A 24,293-nucleotide genomic window follows, 5' to 3' on the forward strand; every position below is an offset into this window, starting at 1 on the left:
CAGAGTCTGCTGCTGGTCTTGAAGAAGCAAACAGACATATGAAAACAGAACTGTGTGGAGAGGGGTAACCTCTAGGAGTTGAGGGCCTGTGTGCTATCACAGCAAGGAACTGAACTCTGCCAAAACCCTGAATGAGTCTGAAAGAGGACCTAAGCTCCAGATGACAATACAATCTGGCCAATATCTGGATTAGCTTTGTAAGACCTGAGCAGAGGACCTAGTTAAGCTGAGCCACAGAACAGAGATAATAAATGGGTGCTGTGTTGTATATTAAAAAAAAATCTCTTAATAGAGATAAGACTACCTCTTCATTTTAGAAGGAAATGCTTATATTTCCTTCTAAATAGCATAACTATTCTACTTCATAACTCCTTTTACTTTTACAGAGGTTCAGCATCTTTCATGGACATGAGTCCTCAAGTCAGCCTATAAAAAAGTGAACATTTTTTGTATAGTAGAAATTTCTTTTGCAAATCCAAAAAATCATCCTTAAGTAACATAGTTTTGTCTACTCCACACCACTTCTCAGTAAGCTCAACACCGTTAACTTTTACTCTATAAACTGAATAGACATTTTTCTTCAGTTAGGCACAAATGAAGTACAGCTGAAATTCTCTTTAACTGTCTCTTACTTAGGTCAGTTAGAAGTGAAGGACTATAAGGTGTAGCTTTGTAGAGGGGGCAAAATAACCTTATAAACTAACGTCTGCTAAACACTATGAAAATGTATTGGTTAAGTTTTTAAGACAAGGAAGAGGCACTGAACAGGTAGCTTCAACGCCCACCAGAACCAGAAATTTGGGCAAATAAAAACAACAGTCTTGAGGGTATTTTCCCAAACAATACTGGTACTAAAATAAAGAGTAAAAACACAGTTTGAAAAATTTAGAAAAGTGTGGTTCTTGATTCAGGGCAAGATCTATAGCAGAGTAAATTATTTTTATAGAAATAGTTCTACTTTATTCAATAAATCAACACAAGGAGAAAATGTGTTGCTGGTAACCTCAGTGTTAACCTCATTTACAGACATAAAGAATTAAGGCACCCAACCTGTTGTGAAGAAGAGCTGAGGTTATTTAACTTCTGCCTAAAACCATCTTGCATTTGTTTCTTTTCTGGGATGTAAATGAAGTAAATAACAGATAAGAATTTCAATCAGTTTTAAGTTTCACTAAATGTTAATAAATTGGCATATTGGCTTCTACATGAATCTTTTCACCAAAACCTAAAATGAAAACGCTGTTTCTGAACTTAAAAAGCTAAAAATTAGGTTCTAAAACCAAGGCAGATGCTAAAGCTGCCTTAAGGCACATCATAAACAAGCTATATGATTACCACAGATTAAAATTGTTAATTTTATGCATTTCATACAACTAAAAATTACTGACTATAAGCTAGCCACAATAAAAGGCAGTCACTAGGCTCAAAGACTCTGATAAGTCACTGACTGTCAAACTTAACACACACTTACAGAAAATATCTTCTGTGGTTGAAGTTAATCAGTATAGTAATGCTTGCATGATTTACTTAAAATAAATTAACCTATATTATGGTCTGGGGTCAGATTTTAAAAAACTAGGGAAAAAAAGAATGTAGATTATATTCACTATGATAACATGCAAATTTCAGTAACCAGGCAGGAAAGATAAGACTTGAAAATTAATTATGCCAGTTTCACTCTAAACAAACATTGGTTGGTATCATAAATTTGCTCTCAGATGTTAAAAAGTGATCTGGGCATCAAATGACTTAGAATCAAGACATTCAAGGCTTAGTGGTCCATAGGAGCCATGACCTACCTGTATATACCGGCACTGATACAGGAATCGGGCTCCTGACACATGAGCTTGTGGGTTGGATTGGAGGCCTATATATGCCCACAATACCTGTATTTCCAGGAAAATGGGTATAAAACAACAGGAAGTACAATTCATAACCTGTAAAAGGTAAAGAAGCATCTGTGTGAATTGTCTGATGGTTGCCTATAGTCAGTCAACATGTACTAAGTAGCCATCATTCCTTAGAATTATACAATTAACAGAGAAGGCAATAGACAGCAAACATATAGGCTTACAGAAAGAGCACAAAAATTTACAATAAACCATACTATTGCCCTTGATCTATTAATATTCTAAAGTAAGGATCACTAACATACAGAGTAATAATATGTAAACATGTGTAAAGGGGTTTATAAGAAGTGCTCAGTGAGTGGTACACTGTCAGTAAGGGAATATTGGAAGAAGAAACAGTCATTTCTGGTTGAGGATGGTTTGTGGAGCCAGATGAGTAAAAATAACTGGAAGAAATGGTGACTAAAAGCAAATTCAGGTAGAGGGATGCCATGCCAAAAAAGTATGCACCTGATCGATGGAGGGACATCAATTTAAATAACAGCTGCCAAGTGCCTGCTATATGCCAAGCACATATGAGGCACTGACCTTGGGCACCCAATTGGCTGAAGCAAAAGTTTTGGACACAGGGGCTGAGAAAGGTTAAGAAAGAAGACACTTTAGGGTTAGGTTATGAAGTCCAACCAAGTAGTCTATTTTGAAGGTATCGAGGAGTCATGGAAGTTTCTAGAACAAAAACATGATATACTTAACCAGTGCTCTAGAAGGATTAATTGCGAGAAGCAGGAAGAACTGATGTGGAGGGGAGGATATCAATTGGGAATTACTACAACTCAGCAAACACAAATGATCCTTAAATATGATTCATATTTGAGCTTCATATAAAAGCTCAAATACAGGCCTTAATGTGTGTAAGCTAGGAAATGGGGAAGAGAGATGGAAGACTGAGTGGGAAGGAAATTTTAACCTTTGTATATAGAGCCTAAGGAAGAAAAAAAGAAAGATGGTGTCAAGGATCAAACCTGGATGACTGGAAGAACTGTGTATCATTAACTAAGACAAGGAAATCTAGAAAAAGGATCAATTTGGCTAGGAAGATAACAGGTTTATTTAGACATGCTAATTTTATGATGGTAATGAGATACTAGAGAAGAAATTCTAATAGGCAATTGAAAATTGGAAACTAATTCAGTAGAAAATTCAGGTGTCAAAATTAAGTTTGGAATTCAGCAGCCTAGAGAATATGTTTCAAACACTTCTGGAGTTGAGAAAGGATCTTCACTTAATTCTATTTAAAATGGAGATGTCTGCTCCCAGGAATTCAGGGAGAAAGAATGTTTGAGAGAGATGGGAGGCTAGAAATACTATGCTATTTCTCACCAATCACACAGGCAAAGATTAAAAAGGGTGATCACGTTGGTGAGGGTGTGGGGTGGTGAGCAGTCTCAAAGACGGATAGTAGGATTGTAAATTGATACACGCTGGGCAGGGGATAAATTGGCAATATTTATTAAAATTTTAAATGCATATCCCCTTTGATCCAACAATTCTAGTTGTTTATCATGTTTATCATGTAGGTTTATCATCATATTATGAAATAGTACCTGAACACAAAAAGGAATGAAGTTGTGAGGCATACAATGTTTTGAATGAACCTGTTGGACATTTGGTGAGACAAAATAAGCCAGAAACAAAAGAGCAAATATTATATGGTCTCTTTTAGAAAATACTTATAAGAAAACAGTGGTCTAGATTGTAAGCTCTTATAGCAATCACATTTATTCTGGGGCGGTAATTGTTATTTACAATCCTACTATCCATCTGTGAGACTGGATTTTGAGAAGCTGTTTTATATATGTATAACCTGGTATTTAGAGATGAGAATGAAGCCTATCAGGTCAGAATTAAAGTAATTCAGAATACAGGGATAAGGAAGACATTGTCTGGATTTTAGAACTTAAACTACTCTTTGAGACCAAAGGAAGAAGGGTTTGTTTTATCCAGAACCTACATTTTCTGTAGCACATAATCTAACTCAACCTGTCTGAATAGATCATTTAACCAATCTAAACACAGGGAGCCCAGAATAAGAATGAGGGCCTTTAATCCTGTATAGCTTAATGTAATGCCTAGATACATCCCAGAGTATATTAAGCTGATAATCAAAAAATACTGGCAAAGTCCCTTGAGCAATAGAAGAATAAATATGGAACTAATACATTTTACCACCTGGGAAACCCATGATACTGTGTCAGACATTAGGGACAGCCAAATCAATAGGCCAAGCCCTTGTTCTTAAAGCTTGCTCTTTTTTTTTTTATTTTTAAATTTTTATTGATGAAACAACATACAAACACAAACATGCAGACATACCATACATTGTGTACAATCAGTGGCTCACAATGTCATCACATAGTTGTGTATTCATCACCATGATCATTTTTTAAAAACATTTGCATCACTACAGAAAAAGAAATAAAAAGATAAAAGAAAAAACTCATACAAACCACACCCCTTACCCCTCCCTTGCATTGACCACTAGTGTTTCCATCTACCCAGTTTAGTTTTACCTTTGTTCCTCCTATTATTTGTTTATTTATTTTTATCTGTATTTTTTACTCATCTGTCCATGTCCTATATAAAAGGAGCATTAGACACAAGGTTTTCACAATCACACAGTTATACTGTAAAAGCCTCACCATTATATAATTTGAACCTTTCTGCTCTCGTGACGCTTTGCCTACCCATAGGTATGCCTAAGAGTTACTTCCAGAGGTCCTCTTTTTTTGCTCAGATGTGGCCTCTCTCTCTCTAAGCTCAAGTCTGCAAGTGAAATCTTTGCCATCTCCCCTACATGGGACATGACATCCAGGAATGAAAGTCTCCCTGGCGGTGTGGGAGATGACTCCCAGGGATGAGTGTGGCCCTGGCACCATGTGATCTACAGTGCCATCCTGATCCAAAGGAGGAAAAGAAGTGTAAGAAAGTCTCAGTGGCTGAGAGAGTTCAAGTAGGGTCGAGAGGTTACTCTGGAGGTCACTCTTACGCAAGCTTCAGTTAGACAGTCCTACCTATGACAGCTGTCAAACTCCACCAAAACCATTCCTGCCCATCCTAAAGAATACCTCGGGCATTATATAAGGTTCTACAAATGTTCCATGCACTAGGATAACTCTCCAGAAACCTACAACCTCCTACAACCCAGATGGGTCCCTGGACCAGATAAGTCATGAAATCCAGAACATCAACTAGTTCCCTCCCCCTTCCCATATTATCAGCTCCTTCCAATATGAAAAAGTTAGAATGGACATAGCTCAAATACCCCAAAAGAGTGGGAGAAAGATCAAAGGTGATGGTGGAATTATACAGAAAAGGTAGGGTTTGACAAAAGAGTATGATTGCTCAATCATTATACTGATAAACTTTTAAAATCTCTAGTATCTTAGAGCAGCTAAAAGTAAAAACCTAAAATTGTAGAATTATAACCCATATCAAACTCTAAAATCGGTTCTACAACCAATTGTTGCGATGTAGTTTGAAATTTATTGCTTTTTTATATGTTAGTTCTCACAAAAAAGAAAAAACAATAGTTGATTGTGATGATAAATGCACAGATATATAATGATATTGTGAACCAATGCTTGTACACTTTGGATGATTACATGGTATATAAACATATAATATGTATCAATTAAAAAAAATCTAAACAATGTCTTCAAAAAAAAAAATGCACCTGAAAATATAAAATGCCACATTGTCTGGAATAGCAAAGGACTAAAAACAACCTGAATGTCCATCAATAAAGCTGGTTAAATAAGTTATAGTATATCCATGTAATGGAATATTTTGCAACTCTAACAAAGAATGAGGAAACTTAAGCATTGATAATGTACTGAACAAATTCTAAGATCAAAGGACAAAAAGCAGATACAGAGCAGTATTTATAATATTCTATCACTTGGTACGATAAAAAAGAAAAATAATATGAGTATTTACTTGTATAAGCACACAATATCTCTAGAAGGAAAGAAACTAGTAACTGTGGTAGTCTCTGTGGAAGGAAACAGCAGCTTGGGTGGGGATTTTTATTGTACTTTTTGGGTACAAGTATATATACTACTTATCCAGAAAACATAACTAAAATTTTAAACTAAAGAAATAACAATAATGGTAAGGCTAAGTCAGGAGGCAAGTGGTGGGCAAGAGAGGAAGAAGACAGTAGAGCAAACTAATTTCCTTATTTTACTTGAAAGGATATCAAGAGATATACCTGATATGTACTGATCTAGTGAACCACGAGAAAAACTAAAAACAGAAACAGCTAAGATATATCGACCAATGGAATCGAATAGAGTGCTCAGATATAGACCCTCTCATCTATGGACATTTGATCTTTGATAAGGCAGTCAAGCCAACTCACCTGGGACAGAACAGTCTCTTCAATAAATGGTGCCTACAGAACTGGATATCCATATGCAAAAGAATGAAAGAAGACCCATCTCTCACACCCTATACAAAAGTTAACTCAAAATGGATCAAAGATCTAAACATTAGGTCTAAGACCATAAAACAGTTAGAGGAAAATGTTGGGAGATATCTTATGGATCTTACAACTGGAGGCGGTTTTATGGACCTTAAACCTAAAGCAAGAGCACTGAAGAAGGAAATAAATAAATGGGAGCTCCTCAAAATTAAACACTTTTGTGCATCAAAGAACTTCATCAAGAAAGTAGAAAGACAGCCTACACAATGGGAGACAATATTTGGAAATGATATATCAGATAAAGGTCTAGTATCCAGAATTTATAAAGAGATTGTTCATCTCAACAACAAAAAGACAGCCAACCCAATTACAAAATGGGAAAAAGACTTGAACAGACACCTATCAGAAGAGGAAATACAAATGGCCAAAAGGCACATGAAGAGATGCTCAATGTCCCTGGCCATTAGAGAAATGCAAATCAAAACCACAATGAGATATCATCTCACACCCACCAGAATGGCCATTATCAACAAAACAGAAAATGGCAAGTGCTGGAGAGGATGCGGAGAAAGAGGCACACTTATCCACTGTTGGTGGGAATGTCAAAGGGTGCAACCACTGTGGAAGGCAGTTTGGCGGTTCCTCAAAAAGCTGAATATAGAATTGCCATACGACCCAGCAATACCATTGCTGGGAATATACTCAAAGGACTTAAGGGCAAAGACACAAACGGACATTTGCACACCAATGTTTATAGCAGCGTTATTTACAATTGCAAAGAGATGGAAACAGCCGAAATCTCCATCAACAGAAGAGTGGCTAAACAAACTGTGGTATATACATACGATGGAATACTATGCAGCTTTAAGACAGGATAAACTTATGAAGCATGTAATAACATGGATGGACCTAGAGAACATTATGCTGAGTGAGTCTAGCCAAAAACTAAAGGACAAATACTGTATGGTCCCACTGATGTGAACAGACATTCGAGAATAAATTTGGAATATGTCATTGGTAACAGAGTCCAGCAGGAGGTAGAAACAGGGTAAGATAATGGGCAATTGGAGTTGAAGGGATACAGACTGTGCAACAGGACTAGATACAAAAACTCAAAAATGGACAACACAATAATACCTAATTGTAAAGTAATCTTGTTAAAACACTGAATGAAGCTGCATCTGAGCTATAGGTTTTTGTTTTGTTTTGTTTTGTTTTGTTTTAACTTTACCATTATTACTTTTATTTTTGTCTCTATATTAACATTCTATATCTTTTTCGGTTATGTTGCTAGTTTTTCTAAACCGATGCAAATGTACTAAGAAATGATGATCATGCATCTATGTGATGGTGTTAAGAATTACTGATTGCATATGTAGAATGGTATGATTTCTAAATGTTGGGTTAATTTCTTTTTTTCCGTTAATTAAAAAAAAAAAAAAGAGAAGGGGTAATTGGAGCTGAAGGGATACAGACTGTACAACGGGACTGGATATAAAAACTCAGAAATGGACAGCACAATACTACCCAATTGTAATGCAATTATGTTAAAACACTGAATGAAGCTGCATGTGAGGTATAGGTTTTTTGTTTTTTTTTTTTTCTTTCTATTAATGTTTTAATTCTTATTCTGTTGTCTTTTTATTTCTTTTTCTAAATCGATGCAAATGTACTAAGAAATGATGAATATGCAACTATGTGATGTTATTAAGAATTACTGATTGTACATGTAGAATGGAATGATTTCTAATTGTTTTGTTAATTCTTTTTTTAATTAATAAAAAAAAACAGAAACAGCTAAATGAGGTTACTTCTGGGGCTGGGGATGTGTAAAGTTTTTATTTTCATTTAGTACTATCCTATATGGTTTGAATGTCTTAATCTGTAAATGTATTATTTTTAAAACAAAAACAATAGGAAAAAACACACATTTCAACCTCACATAAGACTTTATGGTAACCAAATATTCAAGACTATATGAAAATATTTGAAATGTACAGGGTGATTTTGTATCACAGATCAACCTCTAGACTCTCTACCTTCAAAATTTTCTCTAAGTAAAGACAATGGGTTAGGTTTAAACCCAACCTGATACAATGACTTCAGATGGGCATGATTTCTTATATATTTCCTTCTATAACAACTGTATCATCTGTGGAAATAGGGCTGGTTTTAACATTACCATCTGTTATGGATTGAATCATGTCCTACAAGAGGACAAGCTTTCTTTTTTTTTTTTAAGTCCTAACCCCCAGTCCTATAAATGTGAAGCCATTTGTAAATATGATTTTTGGAGATGTTATTAGGTAAAAGGTGAGGCCAGACTGAATCAGGGTGGGCCTTAATTCCAAATGACTGGAGTCCTTGTAATAGAGGAAATATGAACACAGTAGGAGGTAGAAAGGGAGAGAGAGAGAACCATGTGCCAGAGGCAGAGATGAAGTTATGGACTGCCAGCAACCCAGTACCAGAACGTTAAGGACTTCAGAGAAAGCATGATCCTGTTGACACTGTCCTTGATTTTCAACTGCTAACCATCATGGTTTTAGATGATAAATTATTGTTGTTTACAACAACTAGTCTGAGATACTTTGTTATAGCAGCCCTGACAAACTAACACACCATCCATAATTTACAGATACACAGAGAAGGAAGCAAGTCTCAGCTAGAAAGCATATTTTTCTCCTTACCGGAACACTGCAGTGCCTGCTGAGGATTGGGACCCACTCTCCTTTCTGGGCTGGATCAGCATTACCAAAGATGGCAACACACTCTGGTCTGGGCCCTCCATGAAGAGTCTGATACATTTCCTGCTGCAACTGGCTGCAGTTCCCCTTCTTTGGCCTATAATTATATACCATGGAGGCTGGAGTTCAATGCTTACACCAGGGAAATAAATACATGTTGGCTATTAAATAGCCCAACAATGGGCATGAATGATCCAACTTTCAGAAAGACAATTTAGCATCATCACTATACTAATGTAACCATATTACTATATTAATCCAAAGATTATTAGAAATAATATAGAAAATATATTGGAGGAAAAAAGGTTAAGTACGTATCTGTTCTCAGAAAACTTAGCAATATTAAAATTATGAAGATTATAAGAATATTCCTTACTAGCATTCTCTGAATTGCCTTTCAATATAAAAAGGAAATGATGTGAAAGCAAAGGACTACCTGAACTTGCATCCAGATATTGCATTCACTCCAAATTCTACTTTATGTCTCTTAACAGAGCAGGTTCCATCACCCAGGCTCTGCAAGAGCGTCATCTGAGGCGGAAGGTGATCAAGAAAATCATAACAGAAAGTAAAGCAGGACTGGAAAATTTATGTCCTCATTGTTCCCTTAACACATTGTATATTTTACTAATATCAAGATATCCTTCAAGTCACATATTTGTGTTTTTACTCTAATAATTAAAAGAGACAATTACTATTTTTCCACAAATGGTTAACTACACACAAGCATGTAAATATTTCATTAAAACAAACAAATATCAGTTAAAATCCTCACTTTTGGCCTGTCTAACATCATCTCTAGACTTTCAAGCTTTCAAGTCTTTGGGAGCATGGACATTTCAAAACATAACTCTGGAATTGAAAAATCCAAAAGATTTTCAATCTTTCAAAAGTAGCAACTGCTACTGTTCCTACTGGATGCACCATGCCATCCAGCTTTAAAAAGGATACTGAGTGACTTACATCACCAATTAAAACCAAGAGTGGTTTCCCAACAATATAGCCAGGATTCCCGCTTCGAGGACCAGTAAAAGCAGCAGTTGTGCTCTGCTGAAAAGCCTGTGGAAACAAAAAAACATGCTCTCCCACCTTCCACTGTTTGGCTTTGTGGAAGGCTTTGTATCCTTCTTAAGGCAATGCAACAAGTCATCTACACTAAACAATCTTGCTTTCCTTCACAGTGCAGCATTCTGCAGAAATTTCTACTCCAGAGTTTCTTTTACTTTATTTAATTCACTAAAATAAATTCTGAGTGATTTTAATACTGAAACTCACTTTATGCTATTTCTACCAAGGATCATAGCCAAGAATCTAGCAAAGATCCCTTAACCTTTTCCACAAAAATTACTAACAATTTAGGGACATGTTCAGGCAAGTGGAAATCATAGGAATTTAAAGGTAACTAAGTTATACATGCATTCAAAACTATACACATATATATTTTTTAAACAATTATAGATGTCCCAGAGACAGAGGACCTTGGCTAATCATCTAAGGGTAGAGATGGGAGAAGAAAGCAGACTGAGTTAGGTTCAAAAAGGAAAGAACCAGAAGAAAGCCAAAAGGTAGTAATCAGCCTGAAAACTTGGATCAAGTGAGAAATGAATGAAATGCTAAATTGCCAGAAATATGAGAAAAAAGCTAGTTAAAGAACTTCTGTGGGATGCTGGCATAATTTATGACTCAAAATTACAATTTTAAAACGATTTGATTTGAGATTAAAGTACTGCAATGCTTGAAGCCAGACAGAGAATCAAAGAAAATGCTCATGTATAAGCATTGTTGAATTCTTATCACTTGTAGTTAAATTTTGGAATATTAAATGTTGAGGCTTCAGGGTGGGCCACAGTGGCTCAGCAGGGAGAGTTCTCGCCTGCCATGCCTGAGACCCGGGTTCGGTTCCTGGTGCCTGCACGTGTGGGGGAGAGGGGGGTTGAGGCTTCAATTGGCACACTGATCTAGGCTTTTGTTCAATTCTTATTCTCTCTCACATGTGCTCTGGAGGCAGGGAATCTATTTCTAATCCAATATTCCTTTCCCCTTCAGTCCCGTATAGGTAACCGGTCCTAACCTTAAAGCGAATGATGAAGTGTTGCTCTAAGGAGGCTCCTGGCTCGATAGTCAGGTTGGTTTGTACAAAACTGACTGAGACTTTCTGGATTCCAAAAGTCCCATTGGTGTCTATCTCATAGATAACCTGAAATGCAAAAGAATAATCAAGTAATAAAAACTATTTAGTGAGGCCACCGCATTTAGAACACAAGATTTTCTGCTTTTAAGAATTTTATTATAAAGGAATGAGGGTAACTAGAAAAGTAATCTTAGAAGTGCCAGTAATCTTAGAAAGAGTATAAGATACTGATGGCTCCATATTGCATCTGGACTTGAAAAAAAGAGATGGATTAGAGCTCTTTGAAAGGGTTCATGGAAGAGGTGAATTTGTGGCAAAAATTAAAAGGGAAGAAAAATAAGGTAAGCAGAGGAAGGCAAGCAGAAACAGAAGCAGAGTGGAGCATGGAATTGAAATCTGGTTTACTTAGTTCTAACAATGTCTGAGGATGACTAAAGAGAGTTGGCTGGGGATGAGAATCAGAAGCAATTGAGGGTAACCTTAAATTTCTGAGCATAGTCTTTAAAATGACACCTTAAAATAATTCTTACTTTTCTAGGTTGAAGAGAATGGATCAGGAAAAAGATCAGGAAAGACAGAATGGAGGAACAGAAGTTTACTATTCTTTTCAGATGATACTATGTCAAAAGAAGACTACGTAACAGCCAATAAGAACAAGTAAAAGACTGCTATGATCTAGCATTATGAGACTGAGAAAACCTTCTTGACCAAAAAGGGGAAGAGAGAAATGAGAAAATAAAGTTTCAGTGGCTAAGAGATTTCAAATAAAGTTGAGAGATTATCCTGGACATTATTCTTATGTATTATATATACATATCATTTTAATTCATGGCGTTTTGGAGCGGCTAGAGGGAAGCACCTGAAACTGTTGAACTGTATTCTGGTAGCCTTGATTCTTGATGATTGTATAACTATATAGCTTTTATAATGTGACCGTTGATGTGGAAGCGTTGTGTTCGATACTCCCTTTATGCAGAACATGGATAGATGAGTAAAAAAATAAGGAAAAAAAAATAGGTCAGGGGGATAAAGGGGTAAAAAAAAAATTGGGGTAGACTGCAATACTAGTGGTCAATGAGAGGGAGGGTAAAGGGTATGGGATGTATGGGTTTTTTCTTTTTATTTCTTTTTCTGGAGTGGTATAAATGTTCAAAAAATGATCATGGTGATAAATACACAACCAAATGATGATATTTTGTGAGCCACTGATTGTTAACTTTGAATGGACTGTATGGTGTGTGAAGATATCTTAATACAAATATTAAAAAAAAAAAAAAGTCTGCCTATGAGAAAAGAAAAGTCATTATAACTTTAACATTCTGGGCCTGAAATCCTGGAGGATCGTGGTGATGGAAATGATTGAAACATGGTAGGGAGGAAGCTAATAAACTCAATTCTTTCTATGTTAAAGTTCAGGTAATGCACAAAAATTCATGTGGGGTTGGTCTGGTACTTAATGAACAGGATACTTCTGGTAATGTTAGCATCAGTCCAGGAACCTATTCTGAGGTCAGCATCCTTACCTGGGAAACAACATTGTGACAAACGTTTCCAGACAACAGAGGAGAACTAGCCTGTGAGACAAGTGTTACAGGCACCTGGAAATGTGGAAAAGGGAAAAATGTGAGTTAACTAAAATTGAAAGCAGCATTTTCTCTTTGACCCACGTATCATGTAACATGAATATTTTTCCTTCTTGGCTGTCTCCTTTCTCTCACCTTCCATTACCAGCCTACAACTTAAATTCAAAGGTCATTCTAGATCAGCGCTTCTCAAAACATATTCTTCAGAACACTAATCCCATTAGATATAAACATGAATTTTGCAGTCAAATAGGTTTTAGAAATAGCGTGTTCTACACTTCCCTTCTGAGAGAGTAACAAAGACTTCCAGCATAGTAACAACTCTAAGAAGTCTATTTTAAATAATGTTCTCAATTTTCTTTAATCCAATTTTTCCAAATTTAACACAGAATCTTTATTTCATCTGACATATTAACTATATAAGACACATTCGAAACACAGTTCCAGACCTATACTTAGCTGTTTGATACATCACTGTGCAAATGTGAAACTGTTGTGTACCCCAGAAAAGCCAAGTTTTTAAGTCCTCATTCAATATTGCTGGGTGGGATCTTGTTTCCAATGAAGATGTGACCCACCTAACTGTAGGTGGTATCTTTTGATTAGGTGGTTTCCATGGAAATGTGTCTCCACCCATTCAATGTGGGGTCCCTTACTGGAGCCCTTTAAGCGGGAACCATTTTGGGAAAAGCTTCAGAGCCAACAGAGCCCATGCAGCCAGAGATTTTTGGAGATGAAGAAGGAAAACACCCCCAGGGAGCCTCATGAAACAAGAAGCCACAAGAGAAAGCTGGCAGATGTCGCCATGTGCCTTCCTAGTTGACAGAGTTGCCAAAAGAGTAAAGACCCCAGCACACGACAGACAGGTGCCTTCCCAGCTGACAAGAGGTATTCCAGATAGAATCAGCCATTCTTGAGTGAAGGTAGTAATCTTCTGTTGGTGCCTTATTTTGTACATTTTCAAGGCCTTAGAACTGTAAACTTGCAACTTAAAAAATTCCCTTTTTTAAAGCTGTTCCATTTCTGATATATTACATTCCAGCAGCTTTAACAAACTAAAATAATCACACACATATTTTCTTTCATCATTACAATCTAGACTGACAGTGCCTGAGATGCCTCAGTTCCCTTTACTCAGAGAGAAAAGATTCTTTCTCTCTTCTTGATAAAAACATCATACCTTCATATTCTGCAGATCAGTCATACCTCTTGGAACCTAGAATAAGAGAACAGCAGAGACATGAATGTGCATATATCTTTAAAAAATCACCAGGAACTCATCATTTCCTGACTCCAATCAGCTTTGGTTTGGGAAGAAACATCAACATTTTAGAATGGTTCACTTCTAAAGTCCCATTCTTGAATTAAAATACTAGGCAGTGGAGCTGAGGGGGAGTGGGATGGACAGAGATGCTCACCTCCTCTGAGCAGGGCTCTATCAAACACCAAAAGGAAGAAGATTCGATGAAATAGTGAGATGTTACCCTTTCTCCATCCCCAATTCCCTCCAAGCCAATCTTATCAGCCAGGAGGGTAATAATCTCTTACTGAGGCTATCTAGTCCTAATTCTTTAATCTTCCTTAGGATGATAGGGTTTCCAGGCTCTCTGCCTTGTACATAGCATTTGGGGATTACGTACTCCCAGTTCAGAGCTCTTTCTATATCCCATCAACAGTGGGAAGTATGATATCAACTTCAAATCCATAGTGACGACAAAGTAGGGAGACAGAGGGAAACCCACCTTTAAAACTGTGAAGTTAAAGTAAGAGGCAGCATCAAGGGCTGCATCTGAGGTACAGCTACTTGTCAAGTTCTTAAAGAAACGAGTGCAGGTTGTACTTTTACTCTGGAGGAAACCTTAGAACATAAAGAATTAAAGAATGATAAATGAGATAACCTATTTTAAAATTGAACAAAAAGGCTGGTACTTCTGGCCTATACTCACCTGCAGGATTGGTTTCAGCACAGAGCCCCCAAGCTCCAACTCCTGCAGGCTGTCTCAGCAAGCTGATTAAAGACCACTTGGTGAAGTAAGTCAGAATGGGGTCACCAGCCTAAACAAAATATTAGAGAAATTTATTTATAATGAGATCAGATTGAATTACACCAGAATAGAAAAAGATGAAATAAGGTTTAACCCAACAGCCCATTAATGTGAGCAATATTGTCCTCCAAAAGAATGGACAATGATTTATCTTGCCAACTGTTAGCTATGAAGAGAAAAACAAAATAATCCCATCCCCTTCCCCAGGCTCACCCTATAAAAAGGTGACAGCCACTGGGGTTCGAATGTTGAAATGAATGACTCGCCTCCAAACTGTACAGCCAGGGCCTGGAAGTTGGTTGCATTGACCTTTTGGAGCGTCTGGAAATAGTTTAATTTTGCTAAAATATTTTTAAAGAGAAAGGGGTTTAGAAAAGAAAAACATTTATTCTCAAATACGTAGTATACCAAATAACTAATTTTTTTTTTTTTTTTTTTTTTTTTTACATGGGCAGGCTCCAGGAATTGAACCTAGGTCTCTGGCATAGCAGGAGAGAATTCTGCCACTAAGCCACCAGTGCACCACCCCAAATAACTAATTTTTAAAAATATTTTTATTGAGGCATAATACACCATAAGTAAAGTGTGTCAATGGAATATCTTAAGTAAACTTCAAAGGATTTTTACAATTTATATACAAGAATTACCACCATTCAGATCAGATTAGAGAACATTTTCCTAGATAGTTCCCAATAATACTGCATCTCTAGAGGTAACCATAATTCAGTGTTCTATCACCTCCTAACTTACTTGTAATTTGTTATAAGATTAAGATCTGAGATAAGAATATGGTTAATGAACACCAGTCAGTTCACAAGTCTCTGATGTTCAGGAATGTATAATTAGCAATTTGTGATCAAAGCAAGAGGCTCGATTATGCTCTCATTTGCCCCATACCAGATGAGTCTCTGATAAAACAAAATGGTACTGTTGCCTTAGGAACATGACAAATTGGAGACAGTATTTGGTCTGTCCTCCCCAAATCTTTGTTTTCTCTAATCTTCAACTGGCAAGTCCTAACAATATTTCCATCTCACAAGTATATGGGACTTATTGTGTTTTATTTATGTCACCTTATAATTCCTAAACTTAAGATTTCAGGCACTCAAAAGATATTTTCTGTAACAATTCTGGAATTCTTTTCTTAGCAATGAATAAATCTAAGCTCCTGCAGCTGTTTCCTTATGGCACTTCAGAACCAGGAGAGAGATAAAAGAAAAGGACTCTGCCACTATCCCATGCCCAGAGGGCAGCCAGTGAAGGATAACACTGAACCTGCTTTACCACTCCAAGTCTTCTGCTAACTTGAAAAAGGAACAAGGCAGAAATATACCTTATACCAGATCCTTTCATTCTTCATAAATTATGGTCATTTGGACTGAGTAAAAAAGGTTATCAAGATTTGTTATCATTGTAAATTAGTGAAGATTCCACATTAAATAAGCTTGACCTTTATTTTCTGACATCACCAAGCATTAATTATTTGACTTTTCAGTTTTCTGATGAAGCATGAAATGAGCACAAACCTCAATTCTGGGCCCTTTGAAACTACTCACTCTCTAGATATCTCCTAGATCTTGCAACACAAAATGCGGTACACAGACGAGCAGCACCAGCATCACCTGGGTGTTTGTAAAAACCACAGAATCTCAGGCAACTCCCCACAGACTCATTGGATCAGAATCTGCATTTTAACAAGATCTCTAGATGATCTGCATACATATTAGAGTTTGACAAACACTGCTCTGGGAAGAGATAATTCTGGTATTGGACCACCTTCCACCTCTGTGGTGGTTTGAAATGATGTATGTACCCTAGAAAAGCCTTGTTTTAATCCTAATCCCATTTTGTAAAGGTAGCCATTTCTTCTAATCCCTATTCAGCATTGCATGCTTGAAACTATAATTAGATCATATCCCCGGAGATTGATTTAATCAAGAGTGGCTGTTAAGCTGGATTAGCTGGAGGCGTGTCTCCACCCATTTGGGTGGTCTTGATTGGTTTACTGGAATCCTATAAAAAAGAAAACATTTTGGAGAACGAGAGAGATTCAGAGAGAGCAGAGCAGAATGACATAGCCACAAGAAGCAGAGTCCACCAGCCAGCGAACTTTGAAGATGAAGAAGGAAAACACCTTCTGGAGAGCTTCATTAAACAGGAAGCTAGTAGAGAAAGCTAGCAGATGACACTGTGTTCACCACGTGCCCTTCCAGCTGAGAGAGAAGCCCTAACTATGATTGCCATGTGCGTTCTCACTTGCAAGAGAAACCCTGAACTTCACTGCCTTCTTGAACCAAGGTATCTTTCCCTGGATGCCTTTGATTGGACATTTCTATAGACTTGTTTTAATTGGGACATTTTCTCAAGCCTTAAAACTGTAAACTAGCAACTTATTAAATTCCCCCTTTTAAAAATCATTCCGTTTCTTTGGTATATTGCATTCTGGCAGCTAGCAAACAAGAACAACCTCTGATATAAAACCTTCAAACTTTGAAGCTTTTAGGAACTATTTAACATTTTCTTTGAACTCATATTCTGAAAACCACATGGAAGAAATATCTCAGAATGCAGTTGTTTCCACCCTTGTAAATGACAGAAAATCTGAAGTTAAGATGAGCTGAAATGGCACATATTTAGCTATGTTTTTTTGCATGACTTAAAGAAATAAGAGAAAAACAAAGTAAAAAAAAGAAAAGAAAAATATTTTGCTTCATGCTTCAATGAGATACTAGTGATAGCAGCGGTAATGGATAAGCAGGAATACTGGAGATAAGGAGCACAGGCTAAGGAGAATAAGAGTTTTTTTTTTAACGCAAATTTATTGAGTTATATTCACACACCATACAATCTATCCAAAGTATACAATCAATGACTCACAGTATCATCACATAGCTGTGCATTTATCCACACAGTGGTTTTTGCTCAAAATTTCTACCATTACACAAAATATAATACACTTCAAAGACCTCAAAGGTATATTTAGACTTTGAAGCAATTTCAGATGTGGAAGGAAGTCTAGAGACCATCTGGCCCTATCTCATTACTTTTAGAGTAGAAAACTTGGATATTGAGAAGGAGTTGCCAAAGACTACAGAGCTAGCTGGAAGAGCCAGGAGTAGACTCAAGGACTAAGTCCTGGTCTAGGTTTTCCCCACTCCATCATGTGTAGATGTCTCAGAACATCCTTTACTGATGATTGTTATCAGCATATATTAAAAACTGTGTGCAAAGATATGGTCCACCCTTTCTAGGGCTTACAATTAATCTGGGGAGACACAATGTTACATAAACTGATAATACAGGATATCCTATAAGTTCCAAGGGAGAGATGCAAGGAATAAATGCCTTAGAATTTCTCAGGATGGGCTCACTTCCAAGTGAGGTGATCAAGAGAGCCAGGGAGTATGATATGGAAAAAGAAAGAGGGACACTTGAGTCAAGGAGAAAGGCAAATGCAAATTTGAGAAAAATGCGAGGCATATCTTGAGAACAATGAATAGTTGAGTTTGACTAAGGCAGAGCATCAATGGAGAAAGTAATGGGAGTAATGTCTACAATGATAAGGTGGATCACTGGTTGGCTAAAGAAGCTGGAGATTACTCTGCAGGTAGTGTTAAGTTGCTGGAAATTTCTGAATAAGGGAGCAATGCAACATGATGTTATGGATTAATCTGGCAAAGTGACAATCCATGCTGTGTGTGTTCTATGTACATATGCTATGTGCATATTATGTGAGCTAATAATAGAAACAAAAGGAGGATTTTTCCGTTTTCATACCAACATTCACTCCTCAGCCTCATTCACAAAAATTCATTGATGTAATGATCCACTATTACTGTTGGAAGGGTCATATTTCTCAGGTGTTAGAAAAGGGAAGATAATTCAGAACCACTGATACAGAAGCTATGTACAAGAAAGTACGGGAGGCAGGGGTGGAGAATAAAAGCAGGGAGTAGCAATTGGATGCTATTCCAGTATTCCTGAAGCATGACCATAAGGTCAGAACTAGAAGACAGTGGGAGATTTGGAGAGGAAAGGGTCAGCCTTATTCTAAAATGAAGGATTCACCTCACTCCCAACAACCTTGCACAGCCTGCATGGTATGGCCACAGGGCTCCTACTAACTGCTTCTAGGTTGAAATTCCCAAAACCCTCAAAACAGTTGTTTTCTGAAGCAAATATACTCTTGCAATTTCTTTTTTAACAGTCAGAGGAAGTCAAGGTGAACTGACTTTCAGAAGGTAAGGCACATTTAAGTCTGTTTTGTATGAGAACATTATTTTGCTTTCTTAGATGTGAAAAAGGATATATTAGCTTCTTATCTTTAGAAATGTTATAGCCCTCATGGGCAATTACTAAATCCATCAAAAAAAATGAGTAATAACTATCTTTCATCAAAAATGAGTAATAACTATCTTTCATCTTTCATACACTCTATAGTAACAGAATACTTTCACATCCAGGGCCAGTGATATTCTCTCTCATTTTACAGTTAAAGGAATGAGCCTACAAATGCTAAGAGACCTGCAAAAGGCTGTGCAGCTGATGAGTAAATGGCAGGGTTGAGATTCCAGTTTAATAGTTTAATGCTCTATCCTCAACACTTGCCTCATGAAATATTAAGGTTGGAATAGAGTCATTTATTCAAAGACATTTGAATTTGGTGCATAGTTATGTGTCAAACAGTGGAGACTGGGGATCATAGTCAAGTGGGGGATATTATTTGTGATTATCTGAGCTAAGATGATTAAAAGCATTGAAATTAAAGTCCTGTATAGAGTACACCAACGTTCATACCAACATTATTCACAATAGCCAAAAGGTGGAAGCAACTCAAGTATCCACCAACAGATAAATGGATAAACAAAATGTGGTATATGCATACAATTAAATATTATTCAGCCATTAAAAGGATGAAGACATCACACTGAGTGAAATAAGCCAGACACAAAAGGACAGATTTTATTATTTCAGCTGAAATAATTAGAATATGTAAATTCATATATATATAGAGAGAGAGAGAGAGAGTAGATTACAGGTTACTAGGGGCAGGGGTGATGGTGGGAGGAGGTAGGCAGTGGCAGGGAATGGGGAGTCAATACATAAGAGGTGTAAATTTTCTGTTTGGGGTGATGGGAAAGTTTTGGTTAATGGATGGTAGTAACAGTAGCACAACATTGTGAATGTAATTAATACAACTGAATTGTACACTTGATGGTTAAAATGGGAAATGTTATGTGGTATATACGTTATCACAATAATGTAACAAAGTCCAGTATGGGCTTCCTGATTCACAGTCAATAAGGAATAAGAAACTGCAAATGTTCACCAATAAAAGAGAGAAGGAAGGGCAGGTGGGGGGGGGGGGAGCAGAATGTAGAGATTTGAAAAACAAAAAGCAGCTTTAAAAAGAAAAATCAGGCCAGAGATAAAGTGATTCTCAATAAACCTTAGGTTATAAGGACAGTCAACAAGTTTGTACTCACAGTCGTTGACATGGACACAAAACTGCCTAATTCCATTTGAATCCACGAAAACTCTTGAAGAAAAAGGGGAATTACTCCTGAAGATAAGAGAGTTATCCACACACACCCAGCTTGATGACCTGTGAGGGAACAGGACGATTTAGAAGTGGTGGATTAGGTTCAGAGAAGAGTGTCCTCAGCTGTCAGCCATATGCCAAAAAGAGGAGTCCTTGGGCAGCCATGGGGCAACACGAAGGTCCTAGGAATGGAATTGGGGGTGCAAGAAGGATATCTCTTCCTCCTTTCAAATATTACTTATCCAGGACCCCTATTTCCTTTATGATTCAACCCCAGCTTACTTTACACTGCCAGGGAGGCAGAAGGAGAAAACCGTCCTCGGATGGAGAAGAAAGCAATCCCTGTCGCAGCAGCAATTTATATCACAGGCACCGGGAGTCAAGTCACAGACACAGATCGGTAAGACTGTGAAAGTAAAATATAAAAAAGAGCAAGTGAGATGAAGCTCCCCAAACTCTTCCAAGTGCTAATTTCCCCTCTTCCGACAACCCCACTCCTCACTTTCTGGCAATTCAACTTTCTTCACAAAATTTCAGATCTGCAATGTCAGTAGTGTCTACCACCACTCCACCTCCCCTCACCTGGGAAGAGGTCCACGGTCCTATTCCCAGGCGCCGAGGGGGTCACCACAGCAGGGCGTACCGTGGAGATCCCAGGCCCAGCACGGGGAGTTTCAGTCCCCTCCGAGGACTGGAGGAGCCCGTCTAGCGTCCCTGTACCCAAGCCCGAAGGGGTGGACACTGCCTCTGACGGAGTAACCAAGAGCTGAGGCCGGGCGTCTTCGGGGACCATCAGGAACAACACCTGCACTAGGACAAGCCGCGGGGTGCCCATGGTGGAGTGCGGAATTCCGCGGTCCAGTACAGGACCCGGCGGTAGCTAGACGCGTTGCTAGAGCGTGAGTGGAAGGGGCCGCGCAGCGTCTGACGTCACCACATACATCCGCTCCCCGCTCAGGGATTGAGCCCACAGCTCTTCAGCCAATAGAAAAAGGGATTGTTGCGGCTCTTCCGGTTTCCGGTAGGCTGCGCGCTGGCCTGGGTAGGCTCTGAGTCGGTTGGCCTAGCAACCGTCAAACTGGGGAAGGCTCCCTTCTCTTTCTCTCTCCGCTAGGTGACGGTAAGAGTTGGGCAGATGGACGAGTAAGGCGAGTCTCCTGCAGACTTCAGGACCCACAGGTTTGCGGCCTTCCTTAATATAGGGGAAACCCGAAGCCAGACTTGCATCTTTTTACCCGGTATTACAATGATGAAAACTTCTATCTCTGTGGAAGGAAAATGATCTGAGAGAGAAAAATACACCGAAGATCGTGTATCATACATTTATATTTTTTGAATGTACTTTAGAATGAATGTTCAGCTCCTTCACTGTTAACATTGAGCAATAATCCTAACTCGATAAATGCATTAGATATTTAAGTGTGGACTTCAATTGTTGCTAGAAAAGGTAATGAGAATAGGAGGATTAGAATTTTTTTTAATAGGAAAAATGTGAGGAAGACAGGAAGCGAGGGCAGATTTTCTAGGATGAGAAAAGATGCAGGAATGGAAAAAATAGCCAAGGGATGGGGGAAGAAACTTAGTTGTTTGTTTTTCTCTCAACGTGTGGGGTCACATTTCATTCTTTTTCCATGTGAGTATCCCTTTATTGCAGCACCATTAAAAAAAAGTGTTTTTTTGTTGTTGTTTTTGTTGGTTTCTTTGTTTCTTTGGAAAGTGCATGGGCAGAGATCAAACCTGGTCTCCCGCATGGTAGGTGAGAATTCTACCACTGAACTACCCTTGCACCCCTAGAAACTTAGTTTTTTTACAGATCTTGTCGCCATTGTTTGTAACTCACTTTAGGAAGGTTTGGTTTTTCCCAGGAGTGTCTTCCCATTTTAATTTTCTAGAGCAGACTGTCCAATAAAACTTTCTGCCCTGTTGGAATTGTTCTATATTTGCACTGCCCAACATGGTAGCCACTAGACCTATGCAGCTATTGCATGTTGCAGTGTGGCTAGGTATAACTGAGAAGCTGAATTTTAAATTTTAAATTAATTTTATTTAAGTAGCCAGAAGTGACTAATAGGTACCACATTTAATGGTGCAACTCAAGATGATTAAATTTCACTCTTGCTAGATTCATTGTTTTGCCACAGTTCTGAAATCTGTATTATCTTTCAGGTGTTTAGTCTTGGGATATAAATTAGGAGTTCTTAAAAGTTACCTAAAATCTATATAATTTACCTAAAATGTAGCCAATACCTCTCTTTCCAAGTGAATCACTGAGACAAGAATGTTTTAGGACACCTATTCTAGTTTGCTAGCTGCCAGAATGCAACACACCAGAGATGGATTGGCTTTTAATGAAAGGGGATTTATTTAGTTAACGTATAGTTCCTCAGAGGAAAGGCAGCTAACTTTCAACTGAGGTTCTTTCTTATGTGGGAAGGGACAGGGTGATCTCTGCTGGCTTCTCTCCAGTCCTCTGGGTTCCAGCAACTTTCCCTGGGGTGATTTCTTTCTGCATCTCCAAAAGCCTGGGCTGAGCTGGGAGTGCTGAGATGAGGTATGCTGAGCTGCTTGGGCTGTGCTACATTGAGCTCTCTCATTTAAGCACCAGACAATTAAATCAAACATCATTCATTGCAGCGGACGTGCCTCCTAGCTGACGCAGATGTAATCAGCAACAGAAGAGGTTCACGTACCATTGGCTCATGTCCACAGCAACAGAACTAGGTGCCTTCACCTGTCCACCTTCACCTGTCTACCATATGTCCACCCCTTGTCAACTTGGCAACTACACACATCACCTTAAACAGTATTAAGGTGCAAAAAATTCTCTTCTAGCTGTGGACCCATGAATCTCAAAACGAGTTGTCTGGTGCCAATATGCAAAGGAGAACATTCACAGGATACAGATTTTCATTTCCATAGGGAGAAATTGGAAGGAAAACCTGCAGGGCAAACACCATTGGATTTCAAAGTCTGAAAGTCATTTATCCCTCAGTTTTAGAAAGTGGCAGTCCCACCCTTTCCAAGGGCCTATGCTGTGGCCTACCTCTTTCCAAATCAACCTTGGGGAGCATTGAGAAGACCACCTTTTTCTCGGCTCCACTCTCTCCAGGCATCGGGGCCACCCCTGGGCTCTCTGCCATTTCTGGGGCACACGCTCAACCCCTCCATGTAGTGGCAGCCAGGCACTCCCCAGTCCCCAAGGAACATGCTGTAGCTTCTCCAAGGCCTGAGGTGGCACATCTCTTCCACTGCAACGATATGGGAGACTCATCCTCTGCCCACAGGGCAAACTCACCCTCTCCATATATATGGGTGGGTCCACTCTCCTGGGTGAGTCTTCTTGGCTTCAGACCCGAGCTTCGATGGTTCTCACTCTGCAAACTCCAATTTGTCCCTTTTGTGTTCCCCTTTGTCCAGATTGGCAGTAGTTCCGTTTATACTAACAGTCTCTTCAAGAACTCCAGGACTACTGCATCATTCACTTCACAGTTCCTCCAAAATCTTCTCTTTAGCCATCCAAAAAAACCGTTCCAACACATCTGGTATTTGCAAACTGCAGCAGCACCCCACTCTCCGGTACCAAAATCTGTTCTAGTTTGCTAACTGCCAGAATACAACACATCAGAGACGGATTGGCTTTTGATAAAAGGGGATTTATTTCGTTAGTTCTTCAGAGGAAAGGCAGCTTACTTTCAACTGAGGTTCTTTCTTATGTGGGAAGGCACAGGGTAATCTCTGCTGGCCTTCTCTCCAGGCCTCTGGGTTCCAACATCTTTCCGCAGGGTGATTTCTTTCTGCATCCCAGAGGCCTCGGCTGAGCTGCAAGTACCGAGATGAGGTATGCTGAACTGCTTGGGCTGTGCTACGTTGCGCTCTCTCATTTAAGCACTAGTCAATTGTATCAATAATATC

General features: G+C 38.4%; 2 protein-coding genes across 6 annotated transcripts in view; one reads left to right on the forward strand and one right to left on the reverse strand.

The window, feature by feature from the left end:
- The window catches only part of TCTN3 (tectonic family member 3), a 39,165-nt gene extending 17,839 nt beyond the window's left edge, over positions 1–21,326 (reverse strand). The window contains exons 1-13 of one of the 2 annotated variants that reach the window (XM_077125564.1): positions 20,964–21,326; positions 20,664–20,787; positions 20,326–20,444; positions 15,053–15,180; positions 14,741–14,849; positions 14,537–14,652; positions 13,975–14,010; positions 12,735–12,809; positions 11,152–11,277; positions 10,032–10,139; positions 9,517–9,611; positions 9,024–9,177; positions 1,800–1,937 (exon numbers count right to left, since the gene is read on the reverse strand). In XM_077125564.1, the coding sequence (XP_076981679.1) occupies positions 1,800–1,937; positions 9,024–9,177; positions 9,517–9,611; positions 10,032–10,139; positions 11,152–11,277; positions 12,735–12,809; positions 13,975–14,010; positions 14,537–14,652; positions 14,741–14,849; positions 15,053–15,180; positions 20,326–20,444; positions 20,664–20,787; positions 20,964–21,216 (1,581 nt within the window). In that variant the 5' untranslated portion in view covers positions 21,217–21,326. The remainder of the gene's footprint in view (positions 1–1,799; positions 1,938–9,023; positions 9,178–9,516; positions 9,612–10,031; positions 10,140–11,151; positions 11,278–12,734; positions 12,810–13,974; positions 14,011–14,536; positions 14,653–14,740; positions 14,850–15,052; positions 15,181–20,325; positions 20,445–20,663; positions 20,788–20,963) is intronic. The other variant, XM_077125565.1, reaches the window with a different exon arrangement.
- Positions 21,327–21,393: 67 nt separating this feature from the next.
- ENTPD1 (ectonucleoside triphosphate diphosphohydrolase 1) overlaps positions 21,394–24,293 on the forward strand; it is a 219,492-nt gene continuing 216,592 nt past the window's right edge. For 3 of the 4 annotated variants that reach the window (XM_077125566.1, XM_077125572.1, XM_077125571.1), the window contains exon 1: positions 21,394–21,560. The gene's annotated coding sequence lies outside the window, so the exon portion shown is untranslated. Of the gene's footprint in view, positions 21,561–21,598; positions 21,620–24,293 lie in introns of those variants that run through there. The other variant, XM_077125567.1, reaches the window with a different exon arrangement.

This window comes from Tamandua tetradactyla, chromosome 13 (genome assembly GCF_023851605.1).
Source record: "Tamandua tetradactyla isolate mTamTet1 chromosome 13, mTamTet1.pri, whole genome shotgun sequence".
Classification (NCBI taxonomy): domain Eukaryota; kingdom Metazoa; phylum Chordata; class Mammalia; order Pilosa; family Myrmecophagidae; genus Tamandua; species Tamandua tetradactyla.